Genomic DNA, 18,464 nt, shown 5'->3' with positions numbered 1-18,464 from the left:
CTGCGACTTCAGGCTGCCGGCTGCCCCGGGCCAGCGAAACGGAGCGCTCCCCTCCAGCGAGCCCCAGCGAGGGTCGCCCGCTCCACGCCGAGAGTCCACGCTGCGCCCGCCGCTGAAGCCCCGGGCGCATCTCCGGGAAAGGCCGCGCCGATCCTTGATGTTAGGCCACAGGGGAGGCGACCTGGGAAAAGTCGCCTCTCCATGGAGGAGGCGACCGAAGCGGTTTCCCCCTCACCCCCCCCCACACCACCCCCCACACAAAACACACAAAGGAACATTAAATACATACTTTAAAACATACTAAAAAATAAAATAAAGTTGAAAAAACTGACGCGCTGCTGACATGGCTGCACACAGAGGAGCGCCCCCTACACTAGGTGCATGGATTTCCTTCCATGATGTGATGCATGGGCCAAATGCAGGCAAATGAGACTAGCCCCGAATGCCAGCTTGATGAGCATGGACAAAGTGGTCCAAACAGTCGTCTTCCATGTTGAGCTGCTCTTTGATTTAGATTTTTAAATGTTACACAGTGGTGTCTTACTTGTTGGGATATTTCCTTTAACATTCGCCCATCTCACCCTCATGCCATGCCCTTTTGTCTTTGACATTTTCAACCTGGGAAAAAATATATGACTCTCCTATTTATGCCTCTCATAATGTTATATACTTCCATCAGTTACAAACATAGACACAAAATGCTGGAGTAACTCAGCCGGTTACAACTTTGGGCAATGCAAATCTGTTTGACCTCCCCTTTTTGCTAATACCCACTAATCTATTCTGGGTAAACCTCTTCTGCACCCTCTCCCGACCCTCAACACCCTTCCTATAATTGGGCTGCATGCAAAACTCCAAATGGGGCTCAACTGAAAGAGCCATGTCATAATTTCCTGACTCCTATACTCAATGTCCAAACCAATGAAGACAAACATACCATGCACCTTCTTTACCACCTATTTGCTTGTTTCATCTGTACTAATCAAGAATCTATCAATTTTTGCCTTAAAAATGTCCTTTGACTTGGCCTCCATAGCCTTCTGTTAACAACAACAATGCTGCGAAGGGTCTTGCTTTTCACTCATACTTTCCTATTCCATTCAACCACCCAAAGTGCCACACCTCGCACTCTGTTAATTTCTATAGGTAATCTATATCTCGCTGTAAACTTTGACAGCCTTCCTCACTGTTGGCAACCCTAGGTATCTTGGTGTCGACTGCAAACTTACCGAAACATTTAAGTCCAAGTTATTTATATATGTATCAGAAATAAAGATCCCAGCGCAGATCCCTGCGGACCTCCATTGGTCACAGATCTACAGCCAGAATAACACCCTTTCACGACAGCCCTCTCTTCCATGAGTAAGCTCGTTCTGAATCCATACAACCAAATCACTGTGAAGTTGTGCATCTTAATCTTGGGGATCAGCCTACCATGGAGAACTTAACCAAATGCCTTACTAAAAAGCATGTTGACAACATCCACCACCCTACCCTCAGCGATTACCTTTGTCACCGCATCAAATAACTTGATCGATTTAGTAAGACGTGATCTGCCACGTACAACGTTATTGGGCAAGACCCAAATAATCAACAGGAGTTGGGAGAGCAAAGATGCCAGAAGATTGTGGGTTGTCATTATAGGGGATTTTAACTTTCCCCATTTAGACAGACTGCCATGGTGACAAAGGCTTAGTCAGAGAAGAATTTGTCAAATGTATTCAGGAAAGGTTCCTCTGCCAAATGTAGAGGGCCCTACAAGGGAGAGGGCAAAGCTTGATCTACTTTTTGGAAAATTGGGAAGGGCAAGTGTCTGAAGCGTCTGTGGGTGAGCCTTTTGGGACTAGTAACCTCTGTTCTATTAGCTTTAACATAGTTATGGATAAAGGCGGTGGGCCCACGAGTTCTGAATTGGAGCATGGTGAATTTTGATGGTAGTAGACAGGATCTTGCTCAAGATGATTGGAGATGTGGGCCAAAGGAACATCTGGAAAGTAGGATGCTTTTAAAAGTGTGATGACCAGAATTCAGGGCATGACTGTTCCTGTTACAACGAGGAACAAGGTAGGTGATAAGCTTATGATAAGATAAATTGAGGCAAAAGAAAGAGATATGGGACAGGTATAGGCAGCAGTGGTTAAGTGTATTCTTGCAGGAGTTTTGGGATCTGAGGAACATAATCAAGAATGAAAGCAGGAGGGTAAAAGGGGGGCAGGAGCTAGCTCCGGCAGATATGAAGGAAAATCCAAAGAGATGTTATCAGTACATTAAGGGAATGTGGGGAATTAGAGAGAAAATAGAGCCCCTCAGAAAGCAAATCTCTGTGTGGAACAGCAGGAGATGGGGAAGGTCCTCAATGAGTATTTCATCTCTGTTTTTACTGTGGAGAATAACAAAACGACTGGGTAACTTATGGGACAGTTAATGGAAATGTCTTGAGGACAGTCCGCACTACAGTCGAGGAGGTGCTGAACATCATGAGGTCTATGAAGGTAGATAAATCTCCCAGACCCGATCAGATGTTGCAGAGACAGGTACTATAACAACATCTAAAATACATTTGGACAGGTACATTGGACAGGAAAGGTTTAGAGAGATATGGGCCAAATGCAGGCAGGTGGGACTAGTATAGATGGGGCGTGTTTGTTAACGTGGGCAAGTTGGGCCGAAGGAACAGTTTCCACTCTGTAAGACTCAAAGACTCTAACAAGTTTCAGCACACATCCCTGCGATCACCTTTGTTCACAAACCTTCAGCCAAAATAATATTCTTCCAAAATAACCATCTGTCTATGAGTACCATTTCTAAATTAAAACAAACAAGTCACCGTGGATCCCATGCATCTCAATTTTTAAGGATCGCAATGTGGGACGTTGGTTCCTTACTACAATCCATGAAGACACCATCCACATCCACAGGTGGGACTAATGTAGATGGGGCATTTAGATCTGTCTGGGCAAGTTGGGCTAAAGGGCCTGTTTCCCTATGTATGACTAGGACTCTGTGTTTCTAGGTATCCTATCCATTATATGGTGGTGTTTACAACTGCTGAGATCCCACAATGCTTTCAGCAGTCTTTGCTGGTTTACAAAACCATCAGGTGCCCACTGTGTTGCCAGTTTTCATGCTTATTCATTACACAAATGAATCCTTGCGGTTGTTCTGTCCTTTGATTGTCACAACCAGCTTCAACAAAACGGCAACTACCTTCAGTAAAGGGGTAGGAGGGGTTTATCTAGACAGATGGTTGGACAAAGACCAAAGATGAAAAACAGAAGGTGTGAGACAAGGATTCACACTAAGGGTTGTGGGTGTAATGAAGAAAGGGGGATGTGGGGAGTAAGAGGGCAGTAGTGGAGTGAGAGTCATACAGCATGGAAATAGGCCCTACGGCCCAACTTACCCACGCCGGCATGGATGCCACATCTCACCTGCCTGCGTTTGGCCAACATCCTTCTAAACTGATCTCCAGTAACTTGCCTACCACAGACGTTAGGCTCACTGGTCTTTAGTACCCAGGCATTTCCTTACAGCCCATCTCAAATAGAGGCATAACGTTAGCCATCCTTCAGTCTTCCGGCACCTCAATGGTATCTAATGACATGTATCTTGGCCGGGGCGCCTGCAATTTTAGAGTTTACCTAGAATTGGAAAATTCAAACTCTATGACTGCGCCACTGTGCTGACGAAGTTAAAACGGTTACAACCGGGAGACCCAGTAGGGCCTTGGCGGACCTATCAGAAGTGTTCAGTGAAATGGTCGCCGAGTCCACGCTTGATCTTGCCCATGTGCAGGAGGCCACTTCTGGAACATTGAATGTAGTAGATGAGGTTACAGGAGGTATCTTTACCTCCTGAAGATTGGCGACAGATAGATATGAATTTCTATTTGCTTACCGAATTTACAGCACAGAAAGCTAATATGTAAATCTGTAAAGCTGACCATTAATTTATTCTTATAAATATGGTATTTATAAAATAATATAAAATGTAACTATTTATTATGGAATAACTTGTGATGTTTTTGCACAGAGCTAAAATCAGTGAACTTACAACAGAAGTTAGCAAGTTGCAAAAGGAAATCGATACCTTTAATCAAGAAAATTCTGTGTATCTATCCTATGAAAAGAGGTGAGAACATATTGTCTGCATGTGCAAAAATTGCATACATGGAATAGATAGTTGGGAGAATGGTGTTGGTTTTTACATAAGTTCATATTTTTCAACAGAGCTGAAGCATTGGCTATAGAAATTAAAGATCTGCAAGGACAGCTGGCAGATTACAATATGGTGAGTGGATTTGCTATCGTTGAGAAATGCAGAGTGATCTGTTATATTTAAGCAGTTGGAATTATTTTGTGTGTGTGATAGTAGTACAATATTTATTTATTCTATGTCTCCTTAACAATAATCATGTCTGCATATCAGTATGTCACAAAGTTAAGTTGGGGCTCTTGGAGAGCATTAAGAAGGTCAGATTGATCTATCCTTGGTTATTAAGATGGGCATTCTAAGGCCTTAACATAAATCTCACTGCCTCACTGCCAGATCCCGGAGCACTGGAGAGTAGCTAATGTTGTTCCTAGTAAGCTTTGTCTGCGGCAGGTCATGTCTGACAAACTTGATTTGTGTTTTTGAGGAGGTGACAAAGGTGTTCAATGAGAGTAGGGCAGTGGATAGACCATAAGATATAGAGTAGAATTAGGCTATTCAGCCCATCGACTCTACTCTGCCCTTCAGTCATGGCTGATCTATGTTTCCCCTTCATTCTCCTGCCTTCTCCCCATAACCTTTGATGCCCTTGCTAATCAAGAAGCTATCAATCTCAGCTTTAAAAATACTCAATGCCTTGGCATCCACTGCTGTCTCTGGCAATGGATAGCACAGATTTGCCACACTCTGGCTAAATAATTTCCTCCTCATCTCCATTCTAGAGGTTCTAGATTCTCCCATAACTGGAAATATCCTTTCCATTCCCAATCTAGATCTTTCATTATCCAGTAAGAATCAATGAGACCCCCCCCCCAATCCTTCAAAACTCCAGGGACTACAAGCCCAGAGCCTTCAAATGCTCCTTGTATATTGACTGAATCATCCCGGGATCGTTCTCGTAAACCTCCTCTGGACCCTCTCCAAAGCCAGCATTTCCTTCCTCAGATATGGGGTCCAAAACTGCTCACAAATTTCCAAATGTGGCTCATCAATGTCTTATAAAGTCTCAGCATTACATGCTTTATCTACTAGACCGCTCAAAATGAAAGCGAGAATTACATTTGTTTTCCTTACTACCAACTCAACTTGCAAATTGACTTTTTGGAATCCTACACCAGCACTTCCAAGTCCCTTTACACCTCTGATTTCTGAATCCACTCCCCATTTAGAAAGTTGTTATGCCTTTATTCATAGTCATACTTTTCTTTCTATGACTGTATACTTTGCTATGCTGTATTCCATTTGCCACTTCTTTTTCCACTCTCCCAACCTGTTCAAGTCCTTGTGCAGACTTCATACTTCCTCAACATTACCTGCCCCTCCAACTGTCTTCGTATCATCTGCAAACCTGGCCACAAAGCCATTAATTCCATCATCCAGATAGTAGGATTGTCAGGGGTTATGGGGAGAAGGCAGGAGAATGGGGTTGAGATGGATAGATAGATCAGTCACAATTGAATGGCGGAGTGGGCTTGATGGGCCGAATGGTACCACACGGTACTACACTAACAAGGTCAGCCAGCTCTCAGAAGCCACGCCGAGCTGGGTATGAATGGCTGGCAGTTTAAATGTTCTGGATTACTTATGGAATAAAGACAAATCTTTCACTATGTATGTTGTCGTGGATCGTTCACAAACAGTCTAATTCTACTCACATCACATATGAACATACTGTCTACATGGATTTTAGAAAAGTACTTCATAAAGTCCGTCACGTTAGGCTGATCCAGAAGGTTATGATTCATGGGATCCATGGTAACCTGTTTGCTTGCATTGAAAACTGGCCTACTCACAGAAGACAAAAGGTTATAGTGGAAGGGTGGAGGTCTGTGACCACTGGAGTTCCGCAGGGACTCTGTTATTTGTGATATAAACAATTTGGATGTAACTGCAAATGGGTTGGTTGGTTAATTTGCAACAACACCAAAATTGGTGGAGTTGCGGACAGGCAGGGAGACTTTACAACAGGATATAGATCAGCTACAGACACAGGGTGCAGAGAAATGGCAGATTGCATTTAATCCAAGCAAGTCATAGAGTCATACCCACGGAACCAAGTCCTTCGGCCGAACTTGCTCATGTCAACCAAGATGCCCCATCTACACGTCCCGCCTGCCTGCGTTTAGCCCATATTCCTCTAAGCCTTTCCTATCCACGTGTCTGTCTAAGTGTGGGGTGTTGCACTTTGGGAGGATGAATATTAGGGGAAAATATACAGTAAACAGAGCTGCCAAGTAGTACGGATTTTCCGTATTTTGTACGGAAATGCGATTAGAATATGGATGTCCAGTTTTGTGTTGTTAAATACGGATTATAAATACGGAGTTCAGTTCAGTCTAAAGGAGGGCCTCGAACAGAAACGTCACCCATTCCTTCTCTCCAGACTGCATGTCCCGCTTTAGGTTTAAACATAGCGCTGTCAGTTTAAAGCGTGGGAATTTAAATGAAGAGCTGTTGGCTACAGCGCTCTGGGTTCTAAAAATGCCATGGGCTTTAAACACAGCGCTATGAGTCACAGACTGTTCAGGAAAATTCTCGTATAACAATGGGTCTTTGGAATTCTCTTTCTCAGTGGAAGTTGAATCTTTGATTATTTTTCAGGCAGTGGTAGAATTCTGGATAAGCCTAGTGGTGAAAAGTTACGTGTGGGATTGCAGTTACATTGGAATTGGCCTTGATTTTACAGAACGGTGAATAGGCTCAAGGAGGAGAGAGGGAGGGGTGGAGAGAGGGAGAGAGGGAGGGGTGGAGAGAGGGAAAGGATGGAGAGGGGAGGGAGAGAGAGGAGAGAGGGAGAGGAGAAGGAGAGTGGGAGGGAGAGAGGGAGGAAGGGAATAAGGAAGGGAGAAAAAAAGGAAGGAGGAGATAGGGAGGGAAAGACGGAGGGAGAGAGAGAAAGAGGGAGAGGGAGAGGGGGAGGGAGAGATAGGGAGGGAGGGCGAGAGGGATGGAGAAAGGGATGGAGGGAGGGAGAGAGAGACTAAGGAGGGAGAGAGAGAGGGAGCGAGGGAGGGAGAGGGAGGCTTCCAACATGGCTTCTACATCATCATCTGGTGCTAAAAGCAGGAAGCAGCCGTTCAAACAGCAGTATACAAAGAGATGGCAATGAATGCACTCAAGTAAGGTGCATGTGGCAAAGTTATGCATTCTTGTACTCTTACATGGCACATAAAAAATAACATATTTTTCAGCAAAATGGCACCGCGTAAAATTACTGATTTCCTCAGCAAAATACTGAATTTCAGGTGCTAGAATACTGAAATGCTCTGACAAAACTTGGCAGCTCTGAGTTAATAACAAGATCATTAACATAACTGATGTCCTAAGGAATGTTAGGATCCAAGTACATAACTCCCTGAAAGATGCAACACAATTAAATAGAGTGGTAAAGGAAGTACATGATATGTTTGGCTTTATCGGTTGCGGATGTTACGTTACAGTTGTACAAGACGTTGCGGTCGTTTTGAGTACTGTGTTCAGTTTTGAACACCCAGCTATATGAAGGATGGTGTTAACCTGGAAAGAGTGCAGCGAAGATTTACAAGGATGCTGCCAGGACTTGAGGAACCTGAGCTATAGAGAGAGGTTGTGCAGGCTAGGACTATTCCTTGGAGCGCTGGAGGATGAGGGGTGACCTTATAGAGGTGTGAAAGATCATGAGGGGAATAGATAGGGTAAATGGACAGAGTCTTTTAATCAGAGTAGGTGAATCAAGAACTAGATTTCATAGATTTAAGGTGAGAGGGAAAAGATTTAATGGGAACCTGAGGGGTAATTTTTCACACTGAGCCAGGTGGGTATATGGGACGAGCTGCCAGAGGAGTTCGTTGAGGCAGGTACTAAACAACATTTCAAAGATATTTGGACTGGTTCATGGATAGGAAAGGCTTAGAGGGATATGGACCAAACACAGGCAAGTGGGACAAGTATAGATGGGGCATCATGGGCAAGTTGGGCCGAAAGCCTGTTTCCGTGGTCTATGACTCTGACTCTATATGATTATTGCTGCTGTGTGTATTAAATTGAAACAAACATATTCATCTTTTTTGTTCAATAATTAGCTGAAATGTTTTATATGTGCGGTGATGGTACAAGTTATTGTGTAAATAGTAGTCTGTTGTGTTTTGATATATTTTGTCTTTATTTTGTGCTTTCACTTTAGCTGGTAGACAAGCTGAATACCAATACTGAAATGGAAGAAGTTATGAATGATTACAACATGGTAAGTATTTTAATTTCCAGTTCTATGGTTGATTTCTCTGAGTAGTTTTTTAAATCTTTATTCTTTCAGAAATACTGCAGGTAAAGTAAATCAAGCCTCTTAATTTACCATGTGTAGGAAAGAATTGCAGATGCTGGTTTACATCGAAGGTAGACACAAAATGCTGTAGGAACTCAGCGGGACAGGCAGCATTTCTGGAGAGAAGGATTGGGTGACGCTTCTGGTTGAGACCCTTCTTCAGACTGATGTCAGGGTAGTGGGCGGGACAGAAATAGAATGTATTCAGAGGACGAGTTGACCAAGGAGTCGCGGAGGGCACGATCCCTGCGGAGTTAACCAACCCATCAGGTTGGTTAACGCGGACAGAATGGAGGTGTTCTGCAAAACGAACACCTCCGCATCGAAACGAAATTATCTACATCGGTGAGACCAAGCATAGGCTTGGCGATCGTTTCGCCGAACACCTCAGCTCGATCCGCATTAACCAACCTGATCTCCCTGTGGCTCAGCACTTCAACTCCCCCTCCCATTCCGAATCTGACCTTTCTGTCCTGGGCCAGAGTGAGCACCACCGGAAATTGGAGGAGCAGCACCTCATATTTCGCTTGGGCAGTTTGCACCCTAGCGGCATAAACATTGACTTCTCCAATTTCCGGTAGCCCTTGCTGTCTCATCCCCTTCTCAGCTCTCCCTCAGCCCTCGGGCTCCTACTCTTCCTTTCTCCTTTCTTCTCCCCGCCCCCCCACCCTACATCAATCTGAAGAAGGGTTTCGGCCCGAAACGTTGCCTATTTCCTTCGCTCCATAGATGCTGCTGCACCCGCTGAGTTTCTCCAGCACTTTCTGCCCACAGTAAATGGTGGAACCCCGAATGGTGTATGGAGGGATCTTGGCGAATGTCCAGACTCCTTGAATGTGATGAAAAAGTATGGCAAATAAGACATACGGTATTCTTTCTTTCATCATGCAGGATGTTTAATATCAGTCAGGAAGTCATTTTGCAGATGTTTAATGCATAAAGGGCGATCTTGGAGCCCAGTCAGTTTTGCAGCTGAAAGCAATTAGCATGCTGGAGTGGTTTCTCCTAGTAGATGTATAAAAAGAAAGGCAGACACCAGTGGAGTGGCCATGTAGAGGTGAAGTGCCCTGTGGATGATAAGTGTGAGGGTTTGGCTCGAGAGGCTTTGGTCGCCTCTTGACTGGCTGTGCGGTAGAAGCTTGCTTCTCAGTGTGGCCGAAGGTGGCTTCCTGACGGACCACGGCTGCGACTATTCCTGACAACAGGCCTGGCTCGCTGCCGCAGCAATGGGAACCAGCCCGGAGAGGTTGCCACCGAGCTCGGCATCTGCTCTCCCCGTGGACCGGAAAAGCGGGAATTGGACCGAGGACCAGTAAGTGGAGCGGCGGTGGGAGGGAGTGCATGGCCTCGATGCTGGAGACCCGGCAGCAGCCTAGGGCTCGGCCCAGTGGCCTGGCAAGGTGTGGATGTATCCAGACCGGAAGCTTGGCTCACTCTAAGAGGGAAGGCCGCCAAGTCTGGCCCCGGCTTGCCCCGTGGATCGGAAATTGGAAAGGAGGTGAAAGGAGAAGGTTGCGGACACTGGACAAAGAGCCCGGTGAGAGGAACCTGTGGGTATTCTTAAGTGCCCTCGAGGTCAGCTGCAGGAGGCACCCCTCCCCAGGGGAACAAGGGCTGAAGGGCCAGACGTGGAGAGGGACATCGGATAGCGGGACGACCGGAATGGAGGCTTTGTGGCCAGCTGCAGCTGGGATTGTAAAATGGCGCTTCTTGCATATAAACTCATTGGGCTGTTCTGTGCATACTATACTGGCCGGGGCGACTGGTCATATGTACTTGGATAATCTTGCTGAGTTGAATTCAAAAAATGTATGTCGCTGTACCTGGTACATGTGTCAATAAAGAAACCATTGAACCATTGGTGTAGAGAGTGACGGGATAATTACGGTCTGTTGATTTTTCTTTCTTTAAAAAATCGTCTCTTGTCTTGTGCAGTGCACATGGCAATTAGGGCAGTGCTCCTCCTGAAGGATGTGGGAAATCGGGGAGACCTCCAATGTCCCTGAGGACTACACGTGTGCAAGGTGTGTCAGCTTCTGACAGACCGCATTAGGGAACTGGAGCAGCAGTTGGACCACCTCCTGATCACTTGGGAGACTGAGGAACAGATAGAAGTAAGGTGGTGATGACTAGGGTATGGGCAGAAGGTAGATGGGTGACTACAAGGATAAAGAGTAGGCAGAGAATACGGCAACCCCCTGTGGCCATTCCCTTTGATAATATGCCCCTTTGCATACTGCCAGGGGAGTGCAGCGGCAGTCACATCTGTAGCATTGGGCCTGGTTCTGAGGAACAGCATGGAAGAGTGAAGACAGGCAGAGCCATAGTGATAGGAGACTCATGAGTTGGGGGGGACAGATAGGAGATTCTGTGGCTGTAAAAGAGACTCTAGCATGGGGTAGAGGCAAAGTTCAGGATATCCTGGAGCGGCCGCAGAACATTCTCTCGGGGGAGTATGAGCAGCCAGATCTCGTTGTGCATGATGGCACAAATGACATAGGTTGAACAGGGACCTCCTTTTAAGAGGTGACCATAAATATATGGATAAATATCTGTATATATGGATTTCAGCAAGGCATTCCACAAAGTTTCACATGGTAGGCTGCTCTGGAAGGTTAGATCTCATGGGATCCAAGAAGAGATTGCTGAACGGAATGGAAAATTGGATTCATGGAAGGAAGCACAGGGTAATGTGGAAGGTTGCTTGGAGGACAAGTGGTGTACCTCGGCGTTCGGTGCGTGGCCCATTGCAGTTTGTCATCTATTTTAATGATGTAGATGAGGCCATGTACTGCCTCCCACCACCGCTCCACTATGTTAATGATGTAATGGCATGATTATGTTTGCAGATGACACAAAAGGGGGTGATATTGTAGATCGTGAAGATGGTTGTCAAAAATTGCAGCATGGTTTTCCTCAGTTAGGCAGGTGGTCTGTGGAATAGTTGATGGAATTTAATACAGAAAAATGTGAGGTATTGCATTTTGGAAAGTCTTACATGGGCAGGACCTACACAGTGAATGGTAGAGCTCTGGGGAGTGTTGTAGAACAGAGGGATCCAGGTACATCTATCCTGGAAAGTGGCCTCACAGGTAGATGTGGTGGTCAAAAAGGTTTTTGGCACATTGGCCTTCATCAATCAGAGTATTGAGTACAGAAGTTGGAAGGTCATGTTACAGTTATATAAGAAGTTAGTAAAACCCCATTTAGTGTATTGTGTTCAGTCTTGGTCACCATGTTATGGGAAAGATGTTGTCAAACCGGAAATGGTGCAGAGAAGATTTATGGGGATGTTGCCATGACTCTAGGGCCTGAGCTGTAGGGAGAGGTTGAGCAGCCAAGCGCTATTCCCTGGAGGATGAGGGGTGATCAAAATCATGAGCAGAATCAATTGGGGTAAACGCACTGTCTTTTGCCCAGAGTAGGAGAATCGAGAAGCAGAGGACATAAGTTGAAGGGGAAAGATTTTATGGGAACTTTTGTTAGGAACCTTAATAGATAACTTTTTTTACACCAAGGTGGTGGGTGTATGGAATGAGCCGTGGAGGAGGAAGTTCAGGACATTGAGTACAGGAGTTGGGACGTCTACTTTTATTAAACTTTGAAACATTCTCATAATCCACATTTTAACTAAATTTTTATGATCCCAATTAATCACAAGCAGTTTAACATGTCAGCGAAACAAAAACAGGTCTGTGGAATTCTCTGCCTCAGAGGGCGGTGGAGGCAGGTTCTCTGGCTGCTTTCACGAGAGAGCTAGATAGGGCTCTTAAAAATAGCGGAGTCAGGGGATATGGGAAGAAGGCAGGAACGGGGTACTGATTGGGGATGATCAGCCATGATCACATTGAATGGCGGTGCTGGCTCGAAGGGCCGAATGGCCTACTCCTGCACCTATTGTCTATTGTCTATTCTCTATTGTCTAAATATTCTCAGTACTGTGAATATTTGGAGCGCTATTGCCTCATTTTTTATAATTGTATTTTAAAATAGTTGCAGTGTAAGTGCCACGGTGGTTGCATTGGAGGTTTTAATAGGCTTAATTTGCTAAATTTTGTTGTATTTTAGCTCAGAGCACAAAATGATCGTGAAGCTCAGAACATGGATGTCATCTTTACAGAACGACGCGAGTAAGTAGTTGTAATTATATATTAATGGAGCCCTCATCCTCCAGGGAATATGTAATTATATGTTGTTCAAAGTCGCTGTTGTATTTTTAAACAATGTTACAGATCGGAAACTGTCAGAACTGAAAAAGATATAAAGAGGTTTATTAAGCTGTGAGGGGAGGGTGTTGAAGGGTAAACCTGGAGGGACCATGGAGATAAGCTGTAAACAATTTTATCTGGTGGATAGAAGATGAGTTAATGGACAAAATCATGTTGCAGAGCTGGAGGCTATGCTTGTCCATTACTCCTAAAGAGAACAAAAACAAGCCAAACTAACTTTACAGTCAGAAGATAGACACAAAATGCTGGAGTAACTCAGTGGGACAGGCAGCATTTCTGGAGAGAAGGAATTGGCAGAGGAATACCGATCCGGTTTAATCCAGCATCTGCAGTTCCTTCCTACCCTAACTCTACAGACAGTCTGATGCAGACTGAGAAATCGTTAGAATTCAGTATTGAATCCAGAGGGCTGCAATGTCACCCTCTCTGCAGTTTTGAAAGCTCAATTTGTGTCCTTTTCTGTTCCGATGAATGGTCTCAAATCTGAAACGTTGAATTTCTTCCCACAAATGCGTCCTGACCTGTAAATTTCCAGCATTTTTTGTTCTTATTTTAGATTTCCAGCATCAACAGTTAATTGAATTGTTAAAGAGACATTTTCTGAATTTCATTACGAGAAGATATGTTTACTTTCAGTCTGCTGTCACAGTCTTCTTAAACACCACCTTTTCTGAGGATACGTCATATTTGTCAGCCATTGCCTATAATTGAACCTGGAAGATGCCATGATCACTGTTTTGAATCTGGTATACCTCACTCAAAATCTTGCATATTCTTATGGAAGTTTAGAACTTCCCAAATGAATACAGGTTGGCTGGTGTCTCTGGGTATAAACAAATAGATATGTTTAGAGTTTAGAGATTCAGCATGGAAACAAGCCCTTCGGCCAAACAAGTCCACGGAAACCATTGATCACCCGCACACTAGTTCTACGTTAGCCCACTTTTGCATCCTACACACTAGGGGCAATTTACATAAACCGATTACCCTACGCCTTTGGAATATGGGAGGAAACCGGAGCACCCGGAGTAAACCCACGCATTCTCAGAGAGAACATACAAACCCTGCTCCGACAGTCAGGATCGAACCCGAGTCTCTGGCGCTGTGAGGCAGCAGCTCAACTGCTGCGTCACTGTGCTGTCCTATGGAATATTTAATTTTGAATCAGGGCATGAAGAATACAGTTTAGTTTAGTTTATTATTGTCACATATACAGTGAATATTGTTTGTTCATGTGCTATCCAGTCAGAGAAAAGACTATACATGAATACAATAAAGCCATTCGCATTGTACAGACATAGGGTCCAACATTTAGTGCAAGATATAACATTGAAGTGGAACCTGAACAAAACCTTGAGTTTTTTGGGGATTATTTTGTACAGTTTTGAACAGCCATTAGATTCATGGAGACATTCTCTGGGGAAACAGGCCCTTCAACCCAGCTCGTGCATGCTAGTCCCATTTGCTTGCATTTGGCCCATATCCTTCTAAACCTTTCCTATCTACGTACCTGTCCAAGTGTCTTTTAAATGCTTTTATGATTGCTGCTTCAACTACTTTATCATCTTGATCAATATACCAACCACCAATGAGTGAAAAAGTTGCCCCTCAGGTTTGTATTAAAGGTGACACTATGATTGTGATATAAAAGGAATGAGAAATGGGACTACGCTCACGGGTTATGAGGAAATGGGACTTTAACTTTACACTGACATGGAACTGTACAATACACAGTAAAACATCGGTCCACAAACTCTGTACCAAACATGTCAAGACTCATTTTTATCTGTCGCCACATAATCCGTATCCCTCCATGCCCTGCATATCCATACACTTATCTAAAAATCTCTTAAATGCCACTATCGTATCTGCCTCAACCACCAACCCTGGCAGTGCATTCCAGGTACTCACCACCCTTTGTGTAAAAAAAACTTTCCCCGCACATCTTTAAACGTTGTCCCTCTCACTTTAAAGCTTCGGATTCTCATATTTGATTAATCCAACCTGGAAATCCTGACCGCTCTGGGGTGGCATGGTGGCGCAGGGGTAGAGTTACTGCCAATCTTCGGGATGTGGGAGGAAACCGGAGCATCTGGAGGAAATGTTCACATTTTTTTCATATACTGAAATCCAGGTTGTCACATCTGTTTCCTGTTGTCAAACGTAGTCATAGAGTGATACAGAGTGGAAACAGGCCCTTCGGCCTAACTCCCAGCTGCACTAGTCCCACTTGCCTGCGCTTGGTCCATGTCCCTCCAAACTTGTCCTATCCATGTCCTGTCCAATTGTTTCTTAAACGAGGGACAGTCCCAGCCTCAATGACCTCCTCTAGCAGCTTGTTCCATACACCCACCATCCATTGTGTGAAAAAGTTACCCCTCGGATTCCTTTTAAATCTTTTCCCCTTCACCTTGAACCTATGTCCTCTGGTCCTCGATTCCCCTACTCTGGGCAAGAGACTCTGTGCATCTACCCGATCTATTCCTCTCATGATTTTGTACACCTCTATAAGATTTCCCATCATCCTCCTGCGCTCCATGGAATAGAGACCCAGCCTACTCAACTTCTCCCTATAGCTCACATCCTCTAGTCCAGGCAACATCCTCGTAAATATTTTATGAACCCTTTCAAGCTTGACAACTTGCATCTGCTCATAATGTCTAAAATATAGTTTTTGTTGTGGGTTGGAGAGGCAATAAGTACTCCTTTACTTCATCACACAGAAAGAATATTCTGTTGTAAAATATTCTTTCCTTCAGTTCATTTTTAAAGAATACACAAATGAAATATCATGAGCTGAACAGAGATGTTCAGAAATCTGCTTAAATCTTTAGTCGACACATGGAAAATCTTTCTTCCTCAACTAGTTTTACTGACCAGAGGGTGAGAGGGAGGTTTAATGGGTATTTGAGAGGAAATATTGATGCCAGAGAGGGTGGAGCAGCTCATTCTGGATACAAACCACTCTTTGTGTGAGGTAGAAGGGGAAGTGAGGCAGAACTGTTGTTGGCATTCTTGTAGTTTTTTATATGCCTAAGTGGATGAAAAACAAAAGGCCAAAGATGGCATTTGTAGAAGCAAAATAAGAAGCCTCCAGTGGTGATTCTTTGGTTATGAACGGATATGTAAGAGTGAAACAATGGATGGTGACGATGAAGAGCTTTTAATGAACATTGACAAGAACAGGTTGAGAAAGACAAACAAGGAGAAACTTTTCATACAGCTTGAAAATAGACCCTTCGACCCAGAGTATTCATAAAACTTTATCTTACTCTAAATCTTGCACTGTGGACAGCTTGATGTAATCATGTATAGTCTTATCGCTGACTGGATAGCACGCAACAACACATTTATCACTCTACCTGTGACAACAATAAACTAAACTAAACTAACCATCTTCACTATGTACGATACCACCTTTTCATTTGGGCCATGCTGAAATCTAGGCCAATCTCTTTAAATGTTGAAGGAAAGAACTTATTACCAAACCAATTACCATCTGCCAAAAGCTTATTTCTGCAGGACAAAGCTGTGAGTTGAAGATAATTACATACAAATTGCCGACCAACTAGCAGGCTTGATTCATAATTGAATGACCAAATGAACCAAATCCTTTCTATGAATACCATTATCACCATAAGCTGCCACATTTTCAAACCATATAACTAAGTGCAGTTTCTGAGGAAATCCTTTGGAAGGATTATGGATTTGAAATTTTAACTGTTCCAAACTGCAGATGCCATATCGCTTGTTGATAATGAGAAATTACTTTTCAGGCTGTTGCTTCAATATATTCTCACAGAGTAACAGTTTGCATACCTTTTTTAATGTAAAGGAAAGAAGACTTGATTAGAGTGATTGATACAGAAATTGACCAAGAGAAACAGGCAGCAGACACCATCATCAAAAATATGACAGAAGATAAACAAGCGAAATACATGAAGATGAAAGCAACGAATGAGCATCTGTTACAGGTGGGTGATTTAAAAAAAAAACATTTGATGATTGATGAGGATAAAGCAGTGGATGTTGTATGCAGTGACTTTATTGAAGCTTATTGAAGGTAGAGATATACAGCACTGAAACAGGCCCTGTGGCTCACGATGTTTACGCCGAACAAGTTGGCATATTGCTGGTCGCATTTGTCTGTATTTGGCCCATAATTCCCGAAACGCTTGCTGTCCACGGATCTGTTAAAATATCTTTTGAAAGTCATAGCTGTATCCACTTTTGTAATTTTCTCTGGCAACTCATTTCAGATAGGCACTACACTCTGAATGAAAGACTTGATCCTGTGATCCCTCTTAAATCTCTCCCCTCGACTCTTAAGCCTTTAGTTTAGTTTAACGATACAATATGGAAACAGGCCCTTCAGCCCAACAAGTCCATACCGGCAATCAATCAGGTGCCAACGCCAGTTCCATGTTATCCCACCTTTCCATTTACATCCCGCACACTAGTGGCAACGTAGTGGCCAATTAACCTACAAACCCACACATCTTTGGGATGTGGGAGGAGACTGGTGCAAGCGGGGAAATCCCTCATGGTCACAGGGGTAACATGCAAACTCCACACCGACAGCACCTGAAGTCAAGATCAAAGCCAGGTGCCTGGTGTTGTGGAGCAGCCACTCTAGTTTTAGAATCCTCTACTCTGCAAAAATAGAAGATTGTCAGCAATCATTTTATGCAGGCACATCATGATCTTATACACATGGTTCCGTCTGGTTATGCGCTCTGGAAGTGAGACTGCATTGGATTCAGGGGCAGCTAGCCTTCTGGATAGAGAATTGGCCTAATGGAAAGAAGCAGAGGGATGATGGAAGGTTGCTTCTCAGACTGGAGGCCTGACTAGTGCTGTGCCTCAGGGATCAATGTTATACCCTTTGTGGTCTGTGGCTAATTTCAGCGTTTTGGATGAAAATGCACAGGGCATGATTTTTACGTTTGCAGATGATACCAAAGTAGGTGGATATATGGTAGTATTGTAGATAGTAAAGATGGTTAACAAAAATTACAGCAGGATCTTGATTAGCTGGATTAGATGCAACAATCAGTATTTGGTTTTACTGACATTGGGAGCAAGGTTATTTTTCTGTTACCATTCGGTCAGTCGATTGATCGATCTTCCCCCCTCCCCCCCCCCCTCCCTTTTACTCTGACTCGTCATTATACGTAATTTGTCCAACAACGGTGATGTCATCGATCAATTTGACAAATTAAACAAATCTTTTCTGCCTGCACATGACCATATTCCTCCGTTGCCTATCCAAAAGCCTCTTATATGCTACCTTCCTGTCTGTCTCCGTCATCACCCCGGCAGTACATTCCAAGCTCCTACCAGTGTCTGTGCAAAAAAAAGTTGCCTGTACGTCTCCTTTAAACTTGTCACTCTCACAAAACCCTCTAGTCTTTGATAATGCCACCTTGGGAGATAGTTTCCGATGTCTACACTATCTATGCTTCTCATAATTTTATAGAACTTCTGTCGGGTTTCCCCTCAGCCTCTGACACTTCGGACAAAACAGTCCCAAGTTCTCCAACCTTTCCTTACAGCTAACATCTTTTAGTCCAGGCAGCATTCTGGTAAAACTCTTCTGTACCCCTTGAAAAGCCTCCACATTTATCTTGTAATGGTGTGTCCAGGACTGCACACAATCCTCCAAATGTGGCCCGACTGAAGTCCTGTAAAGCTGCAAAATTACATCCTAATGCCCCTGTCCC

The 18,464-nt window shown here is 44.0% G+C and overlaps 1 protein-coding gene across 1 annotated transcript in view; it reads left to right on the top strand.

Moving 5' to 3' along the window:
• Positions 1 to 18,464, top strand: part of ift74 (intraflagellar transport 74) — an 86,700-nt gene that overhangs the window by 13,728 nt on the left and 54,508 nt on the right. The window contains exons 5-9 of the mRNA XM_033018455.1: positions 4,033 to 4,131; positions 4,230 to 4,290; positions 8,375 to 8,434; positions 12,581 to 12,642; positions 16,577 to 16,715. Of these exons, the coding sequence (XP_032874346.1) occupies positions 4,033 to 4,131; positions 4,230 to 4,290; positions 8,375 to 8,434; positions 12,581 to 12,642; positions 16,577 to 16,715 (421 nt within the window). The remainder of the gene's footprint in view (positions 1 to 4,032; positions 4,132 to 4,229; positions 4,291 to 8,374; positions 8,435 to 12,580; positions 12,643 to 16,576; positions 16,716 to 18,464) is intronic.

The sequence above is a fragment of the Amblyraja radiata genome, chromosome 3 (assembly GCF_010909765.2).
Source record: "Amblyraja radiata isolate CabotCenter1 chromosome 3, sAmbRad1.1.pri, whole genome shotgun sequence".
NCBI classification, from domain to species: domain Eukaryota; kingdom Metazoa; phylum Chordata; class Chondrichthyes; order Rajiformes; family Rajidae; genus Amblyraja; species Amblyraja radiata.
Note: the sequence above shows the minus strand (reverse complement) of the source record. Positions and strands in the feature narration are given on the sequence as shown.